Consider the following 9,626-nt stretch of genomic DNA (forward strand, 5'->3'; position numbering starts at 1 on the left):
CCCCATGGAATTCTCCAGGCCAGAATACTGGAGTGGGTAGCCTTTCCCTTCTTCAGGGGATCTTCCCAACCCAGGGATCGAAGCCAGGTCTCCTGCATTGCAGGCAGGTTCTTTACCACCTGAACCACCAGGGAAGCCCAAGCATACTGGAGTGGGTAACCTATCCCTTCTCCAGCGGATCTTCCTGACCCAGGAATCAATCCTGCATTGCAGGCGGATTCTTTACCCACTGAGCCATTAGGGAAATCAGCTAAAAGACTGGTGCAGTCATCTAGGTGAGAGAGGATGATAACTTGACCATAGATATGGTAAGTGGACAACCAGTCAGACTTATGGACAATTATGACGTAGGATATAAGGAAGAGAGTCAAACATTACTCTCAGGATTTGGCCTGAGAAATGAGAGAGATGAACTTACTACATGAGATGGGGCAGATTAGGAGGCGGGGGGTGTGTAGGTTTATATAAGTGTTAGGTTTGAGATGTTGGTGAGACTTTAGTGGAGAGACTGCACTGGCAACTGAATATACCAGATTGCCAGGGACAGACCTGAACTGACTTGACATTTGGAAGTAGTTGGCACATGGATGGTGTTTAAAGCCCTTGGACTGGATGAAATCTAGTGAGTGTAGGTCAAGGACTAAGCCCCTAGATCACTCTGGCATCAAGAGGGCAGAAAGCAGAGGAAGAACCAACCAAGGAGACTAAATAGGAACAACCAGTAAAACAGGAGGAAAACCAGTGTGTGTGCCATGCTGGAATCCAAGTGAAGAAAGTGTATCAAGGAAATCACTTGCCATTTATAGGTCAAATAGGGGCTGAGAATTAACAATGCAAGGTCACTGGTGACCTTGGCAGAATCAGTGCCACTGAAATGAAGAGGATGAAAGCCTGATTGGAGTGGGTTAGAGAAAATGAGGGGGAAATGGAGCCAGGGAGTAACAGCTTCCTCTTTGGGGTCTTGATGCAAAGAGAAATAGAGAAATGAGTTGTAACTGACAAAAGAAATGGGAAAAAAGGCAGCACATTTTTATGCTGATGGGAATGATCCAACAAAGGCAAAATTGGGATGTGGAAGATTTGATGGAGTGGTGTTCCTGAGATGCTGAGACTAAAGTCTGGTGTGCAAAGGGGACTCTTCATAGAAACATACTTAGTCCCAAACGCATTGGTTCACAAACTCTTAAACTTCATCAGAATCACCTGAGCACTTACTAAAGCAGAGATTGCTGGGCCCCACCCTCTGAATTTGATTCAATAGGTCTAAAGTGGAATCCAATCATTTTCATTTCTGACAAGTTCCTTAGTGGTGCTGATACTGCTAGCCTGGAGACCAGGCTTTAATAAACATCAATCCACAGTTATGAGGTAAGTAGATGAAGCGGCAGAAGTCGGTGATTTTCATTCTGATTGCTTCCTTTTTCTCAGTCATGTGAAGTCATTGAGAGTGAAGATGGGATATGAGGTGTTGTGAGGAAATAGTAGGAAATGGTTGTCTTGTGAGTAGGAAAAGTGAATAGATGAGGGAAATGTTGAAATGATCCCCTTCCTGAGGTTGATGATCATGAATCTCAGACAAGATGCTGGCTGAATGATTTTATACAACCACTGTCAACTGCACAGGTGTGGGTAGGTGAAGAATTTTATGTAACCAAGACTGTGGTTTGTCAGTTAAAACAGATGAAGAGAAAGGGGCATGAGAGCTGACAGTGAATACAAGGTGGGAGGGAGATTATGAGGACCATGAAGTTTAGTCTAGGAAATAGAGAGGAGGTGCAGTGAGGTAAAATGATACACTTTTCTCAAAAGTGAGTGCTTTCTTCTCAAAGCCTCACCCAGCTTGTCTTCATCACTCACCTCTCTGAATTTGTTAGCATGACTCTTCCAGCCTCAAACATTTGTGTTGTTTTCTCTATAGCACTCATCCCAGAACTGAAGTCCCACTGAAGGAAGGGCTTTCAGTTTTCCACTGTGGCCCCAGTGCCTAGAATTCTGCCTGGCATTTAGCAGTGCCCCCCCCAACATTATCCTCCTTATCCCAATCCTGGCCAGCTTACTCTTCAACCACATCCAGGGCATGTCCTAGACTTCTGCATCCAAGTACCCTGATTTGGAATGACGTTCATCTAAAAACACAGTGCACTTTGGGGAAATATTAGTCTGGAAAATTTGGGTCCCAGTGCTTAAGAACAAGATGACAAGTTCAAGGTTCTGCCAGGTAGCTTTTGATGACAGAAACCTAGGTCCTTGGGGCACTACTCACTCCAGGATCCTAGAAGGTCAACCATATTATTCTAGAAGACCTGGGTCCTTCTCAGGCAGACCAAAATAGAAAAATTCCTGAAATTGTGATGGGGGAGGGGCAGGGAGGCACACACTGTAGATAGTTTAGTATTATTCCATCTTTGTAAAATAACTTAAAATTATATGCATTATATTCAGGAATACACACATGCTATATACTATATACTGAATTTACATATAAAGCAATTTGTTTAATGGTTTAGAAGGATAGATAGCAAAGTGTTATACCAAGATATACTTTAGTCTATATATGTAACTGTCTGGACAGGTTGTTTTGTTTTGATCAGAAAAGCTCTAGTAGTTAAAATGAATCTAAATTCCGGCAAAAACCATCCATCAAGTGGTTTCAGAAGTCAATTCCTCTTTCCAGTGAGGAAATACGTGCAGAGTAATTCCCTGACTTTCCCAATCAGACATCTCATTGATGGAGCAGAGTACCTCGGGGTGAGCTCAAACTGCCAACAGGAAGATGAAGAGGCAAGGAGCTCAGGTGGTTCCCACCGAGTAAGAAAAATCTAGGAAGATCCAATACTGAAAGGGAAATCTGCTAGGTATAGCCCCTCTGTTCTTCCTACTCTGTGTACCTCCCACAACTGTAAACCTACTCTACATTGCAATCCTTGTAACTAAATTGAGGACGAGAATCTTAATCATTCCCTCTCCCCCAGTGCCCAGTAGCACCAACAGGGGCTCACAAAATACAGACTGAATGACTGAATAGATGGGAAAAGCAGATGAACACACTCTCAGGAAAAACTGGATAACGCAGCAAAATTGGGAGTTTCTTTCGGGAGCTTCCCCTTAAAGGGAAAACTCCACGGTAACTTTATTTTTTGAGCACGTGAACACTGCCCATCGCCAGCAGGTGGGGCCACAGTAACAGTTTCACAACCTTCAGCCAGGCACGCGGTTGAGCATTATTTTAAAAGGAAGAAGCAAGCAGCAAGCCATGCATGGCCCTAATGTCATCTCTGCCCCGCCAGCAGGATAGTGTGAAACCCCAGTTCCCTGTCCTTTAGGCAGCAGAGACCTAGCTCACCTGTGAGGCTTGGCACCAAGAGAGGCTTTTGCACCAGTGCAAAAGCAGTATCTACACCATCTTGAACCCACATTTCTCACGGTCAAAGTCAGGGGAAAATCAGACCAAATGGTAGGGTATGCACAGCGGCCCCCCCAGGCTGCAGCGGGCTAGTTAGCGGGGTCGCGGGAGTACAGAGAATCAGGTGAGCAGGGCACAAGTTTCTGCCTCCCTGCGGGTCACGATGCCGTGGCCACCAGGCGCAGCACCAACCTGCGCGCGCTGCGCTGTCCAGTCACGGAGCCCAGCGACCGGAACGAGGGCGGGCGGGTGCCCTACGCCCACTCCCCTGCAGGCGAGGCTAGAGCCAGTCCAGGGAACCTGCAAGCAGAGCCCTGCAGGTTTGTGGGACATCTTCCAACCCACTTAATCTCCCTGTGGCTGATTATCCTACAGCCATGTCAGCTTTCCACGTGCAAACCCAGCAGTTGTAACAAGTATTACTTTCAAAGAAAGGCTTGTCTCAGGGGTAAGGAGTTTCACCTGCTGCCAGAAACAGGGCTAGCAGTGAGTGATACAGTCGTGAGAAAGTGGGGGTACTATCACAGGCAAAAAACAAGACGATTGTAAACTGGCTTTATGAAACCTGAATTCTCAGGACACTTTAACGCATTTGCATTTTCAGAGGGAAGGCTCCTACATTCATGACACAAGACTACATTTCCAGGAGAAAAAAAAATCATTTTTCAAATAAGAGTGGGAATACTCAAGTGCCATCTGCTCCCTAATGAAAAATGTCAGCATATGACCACTTACTTTTCCACAGGCAGAAAAAGCTCTGAACCCCTAAACTAGTTTAGGTGGGGTGGAAGCCAGGATTTTCAACACTTTGGGTCTCTAATTTACAACACTAAAAAGACAGAAATGAATGCAGGGCGCACACCAACCCATGCTCATCGGCCCCCACTCTAGATGAAGTATTAATAAGCCGAGTGAAAAGCCCTCTCCACAACTCCAGAAGACTGGTACACAGCTCTACAAAAGTGGAAGAGAGGAGTGGTTAGTGTTTTGATTAGGCTAAATAATTCTTCACTTATACAAGAAATAAAGCCTCCACTTTAATAATCTATTGCAATTCAAAGTGCTGTTTTAGAAAAAAAATCAAGGGTTGGTTTCTAAATATTCTCCAATAAAAAGAACTTTTGTTCTTTGGAAAAATGGGGCTGAGAGACTAAAAATACAGGACTAGCCAGGAACATCTTATAGTACATACCAGAATGTTAAGGAAAGAACACTAGGGGCATGTCAAAAGAACACAGGAGCCAACTTGAAGGAGCTCCCAACAGCCAAAGCTGGGACAATTTGAGCAACAAATGATAGCACTGACCCATAGAATAAAACACTTCTGATTCCATACTGATGTCACTAAATAAATAAAATGGCTAGAAGGGACAGTGTCTCCCTATAGAATTCTAACAGTACAAATGTAGAAGAAAGAATAGACACAATGAATTAACACTTGGTAAATGTCACATACTTGATAGCCAGTGAATAACAATCCAAGGTGTCAAAATTAGTGAACAAAGATTGTTTAAAATTATATCCCTCCACAAGTTACTTATTCACTACAAAGGGAAACAATAACTTTACAATGGAGAAACACGGCGAATACTACCTTAATGTGATCAAAGTTAATACCACCAATAATAATACATATGGACATCATGTGTCCAGATATAATGCACCAAGAAGGGCATATGATTTTTGCAGTATTCTTACCAAAATATAACTTCAATCTAGTAGTGAGACAGTATTAGACAAAGTCAATTCAAGGGGCACGATATAAACAACTGGCCAGTACTCTTTCCAAGTGTCAAAATCATAAAAGATAAAGACTGAAGAACTTGCAGCCTACAAACTAAAGACAACTAAACACACCATGGGATCCTGGACTGAATGCTGAGCTGGAAAAAAAAAGACATTCCTTGAACAGATGGCACAAGTCAAATAAGGTCTACAGATTAGTTAATAGTACTGTATTGATATTTACTGCTTTTGAAAATGGTTCAGTGGCTTATATAAAATGTTAGCATTTAGGGGAAGCTGAGTGAAGGGTATATGAGAACTCTTCACACCATTTTTGCAAAGTTAAGTTTTTAAAAAATGGAACATGGTTGGAGAAAGGTAGCCAATTAAGTATTAAATCAAGTGAATGTGAGACACACAGTTTGTTCACATTAAAGATTTAAAATGCTCTGAGTTAACACTGATGGCACGCTGTGAGACTGTTCAGTTTCCCTTCATATTCAACAAAGGAGAAAGGTAAACAAGCATGGCTGCTGGAGTCTTACATTCACAAATGACAAACAAAGCATTAAGGGCAAACCGTCAAAAGTCAACAAGGGCGAATAGTCAAAAGTCAACAATTTCCACTGGCAAAGTTGTCATTAGCAAATGAGAGAACTAGTTTAGCTGCATTTGGGGATCTTCACCAAACCAACTTTTGGACAAACTTTTTAAGAGCGAATATAATCTAATTTTTATACTACTTATATATTAAAAGTCCAATGTTTTAAAAAAAAAAAAAAAACACAAATCTAACATCCTGACTCCCTCAATACTCACTCAAGTGAACAGCCTTTTTAAAGGCTCCAAATTCCTTTCAGCTTGTCCTCAAAGCCATACCAGTATTTTTTATGTGATGTAAAAATAAAGACTGGCTTAAATACTGAGGCAGTAACATTTTGAATTGCAGAAAGGCATCTTAAATGATCTCATATCCAACTTGAATACAATGTACGAAAATCTAGCTGAAACTGATTTTGAATTTGCTTTTCTCAGGATATTTTTTCCCTTTCAAAAGTGAAATACTAAACCTCCATTAACCCCATGGGAGTCCTCTAGAAGTCACAGAAGTCTCAGCTTAACTTGAGTGCAATAAATGTTACATTTCCAATTCGAAACTGGGCATCCTCAAACTGATAAAAGCACAAAGGACTCCCTGATTTGGGGGGAATGCATTTCAGAAAGCTTAGCAAATAGGAATATCTAGATATACTGGACCGTGTCTCAGGCAGAGCAAAGTTCTCAACGCTAAGTGTTAACAATAATGCTAATTATTATTATCAGCAATTTATGAGTTAGTAGCCTGGGTTGTGTAGAATGGGATGAATAAATCATTTGAGGGCAAAACACGATCCAACAGTATTACAATCTATTTCCTGAATCCTTTCTTATTATGGAAGTTTTTACATTTAACTGAGACACCTTAAGGGTAAAAATCTGTAAGAAAAAGAGAATCTCCAAACCTTAGAAAATAAATAATGATGAATCAATTACCCTTATGGTTACATGGTTCACAAAGATCCAAGCCTATTGGAATTTCTTATTCTTGGGACACATGGAATCCTGCCTCAGTCAGTCATATTTCAGATTAAACTATATATCCTTGATACTGGGCTCTACCTATTTTGCACAGAAGATATGTGGCCAGGTTACTATAGGGTTATTAGCACAGTGCCTGCCTGGCAACTAATAAAGATACACAATCAAATATTTGTTGAACAATTTAGCATAGCAGGGGCACTACCTTCTCAGAAGTATCCAGAATATGAATATTGGCCTACCCTGCTTTGCAGTGGTCATGGTTATCCAACTCTGGGTACAAAGCAATTCCTGAACTATTCCATCTCAGTGAACTTTCTAAAAATGGTTGCTGTCTCACCTCATGAAACTCCTTGTACTCCAAAGCTCTCACAAAACATAGCAAATCAAATAATACTAATAAATGGTACTAGAAGTGATGCTCAACAGGATCTCACGTTTATTGAGAAGTGATTAATGGTAAAAAGAAAGGCAATGCCCTTTCCTCATTGGCTGAACAAGAAACTGAAGAAACATTCACTACACGTTTTTACAATATTTTTCTCTTCCAAAATGCATTTCTGTAAACAAGTTTTTACCACTGTTCTTAGCTTTGAAATCAAATTAATCCTGACTTAATCAGTATAATGTACAAGAACAGAACATTTCTTAGGACTCCTAGTACTTTACTTTGAGTAACAAAGGGTCAGAGAAAATGAACCACCCTTAAAGACACAACCTTGGGTAACACTGTTAAATTCTCCAAGACAGAAATTCTTCATAAAAATGTTCTTCCAGTTCGGAAGGAAAAAACCAAATTCCCACTTTCTGGGGTGGATGCCCAAAACCTTCAAAACTCAAGTGTTCTCCAAGTGCAAATGTCAAAACGGGGGGAGGAAAGGGTTTAAAAATTAGAGAAAACTGTATGTACTTACGGACTTTAAAATCCGAAAAACATAGTAAAAAGACAAAAAAACAAAGCATTATGCTCTGAAATCACAACCAAAGCCAAAATAAAAGGGACATTTTTCACCTAAACTACCTAGAGGGATTTTTTGTTTAGTTTTTCCTTTTTCTTTTTTTTTTCATTTTCCAGTTAAGTCCTATGTCTTTTGTGAAATTCCAATACTTAAACTGCAAGTCTGCAATCGTCTCTGAAGTCAATGAAATTAAGAAAAAAGTCCTAATTCTCTTGAAGGTCATTTTTTTCCTCTTAGGATATGCAGATGCAACCGTTGCTGCAGTCTGTGCAGAACTGCCTCTTATTTCCCACGACCTTGACGTTCCTATAGAAGTTAAAAAAAAAAATTGAAATGGTTAGTTAAAACTTAACTGAGCAAGAATTAAACCTTCATAGAATAACACTACAGAAAATTAATTATTTGAGCTAAACAGAAGATTCCCCACAGGTAAAGACTCTTTACTTCTAATATTTTATTTTATTTTAAAATTTTATTTATTTTTGGCTGTACTGGGTCTTTGCTGCTGCCATGGCTACTGTTTAGTTGCGGTGTGAGGGCTTCTCACTTCAGCAGCTTCTCTTGTTGCAGAGCATGGGCTCGGGGTATGGGCTTCAGTAGGTGCAGCTCCCGGGCTCTAGAGCACAGGCTTAGTAGTTGTGGCCCACAGGCTTAGCTGCTCCATAGCATATGGGATCTTCCCAGATCAGGGGATCAACCCTGTGTCTCCTGCATTTACCACTGAGCCACCAGGGAAGCTCTACTTCTAATATTTTAAATTGAAGTACTAACACTCATGAACCCTAATTAATATGAAATTATTTTTCTTGCGTAAGCCCTAAACAATACTGGAGTCCTCCTATATTAGTCCCAAGGCATTAAACATATTCACAGGCGTCAATTTCCTTCTTGTTTTTGGTAAAGTGAGGATATGTATCAAGGCCGTGGGAGAATTAATGAGCTGACATACAGAAAGCTCTTACTCCATAGCAGGCAAGAAAATCATCCTTTTCCCCAAGGGAGAGTTTAAAATCCACTCAGAAATGGATTTTGAAAACTGAATGCAATACTTATGTTTTCCCTGAAATAAATCTAAATGCTCCTTTCTTACTAAGAATCATTCTTTTATGAGCTTTTCATAAATTTACCCTAAACATCATTCCATTTCACATACTACCTCCCAAAGGAATTTTAAAACATACAACTAAATCCACATGCCTTTTAAAAGCAAAAAACAAAAGCAAAAGCATTAAGTGATTAGGAGCAAGCGCACATACCTGAACTTAAGACTCAATTCATCAAGCTACGTAAGTAGTCATTTGCTCCTATTCACCTTATGGTAACTACGGTTCTGAAGTTAAATATTCCTATTTAAACAACCAAAAAAGCCAACTACCACTTATGGGCTACCACATTCCAGGCGCTGTACATAATGATCTTCATAACCAACCCGCAACGACTGAACTACTCCCGCTTTAGTGATAAAAAACTAAAACTCAAAATAGTTACTTGACCAAGGTTTCCCAAGAACCAAGATTCCAAACCCATGGCTATGTGGTTCTTTGTCTACAACATGTAGGAATATTTATCCAAAAGTCAACAAAGTGAAGTGAGGCTTTGTGGTGAACTGACTACCCTACCACTAAATTACTCCATGGATATGAAAAATAGTAAACTATTCAGAAGGAGCAGTTATCTTTTTGTGATGTCCTATTGGACGTGTCTGGAATTCAGAGATAAACTCACCAACATACAAAGAAGTGGAATATTATTTTCAAAATAAGTCATTTGGAAATTTCAAACAATAAAATTAACAAAATTCACCCACATGCTATTTCTGGAATTCAAACTCAACAATTTGAAAAAGGAAAAAGAAAAAAGAAATTAAATCCAACATAAATAAGGGACCTCAAAAATCCTGATGTTCCTGAGCTGCAATATTGACCCCTACACACACTTTCTATATAACTGTCCCAAAGTTT

At 40.3% G+C, this 9,626-nt stretch overlaps 1 protein-coding gene across 2 annotated transcripts in view; it reads right to left on the reverse strand.

Annotated features, from left to right (window-relative positions):
* Positions 1–7,122: 7,122 nt before the first annotated feature.
* Positions 7,123–9,626, reverse strand: part of YTHDF2 (YTH N6-methyladenosine RNA binding protein F2) — a 30,151-nt gene continuing 27,647 nt past the window's right edge. For both annotated transcript variants that reach the window (XM_027965412.3, XM_027965411.2), the window contains one exon: positions 7,123–7,971. In XM_027965412.3, the coding sequence (XP_027821213.1) occupies positions 7,899–7,971 (73 nt within the window). In that variant the 3' untranslated portion in view covers positions 7,123–7,898. The remainder of the gene's footprint in view (positions 7,972–9,626) is intronic.

This window comes from Ovis aries, chromosome 2 (assembly GCF_016772045.2).
Source record: "Ovis aries strain OAR_USU_Benz2616 breed Rambouillet chromosome 2, ARS-UI_Ramb_v3.0, whole genome shotgun sequence".
In the NCBI taxonomy this organism is placed as follows: domain Eukaryota; kingdom Metazoa; phylum Chordata; class Mammalia; order Artiodactyla; family Bovidae; genus Ovis; species Ovis aries.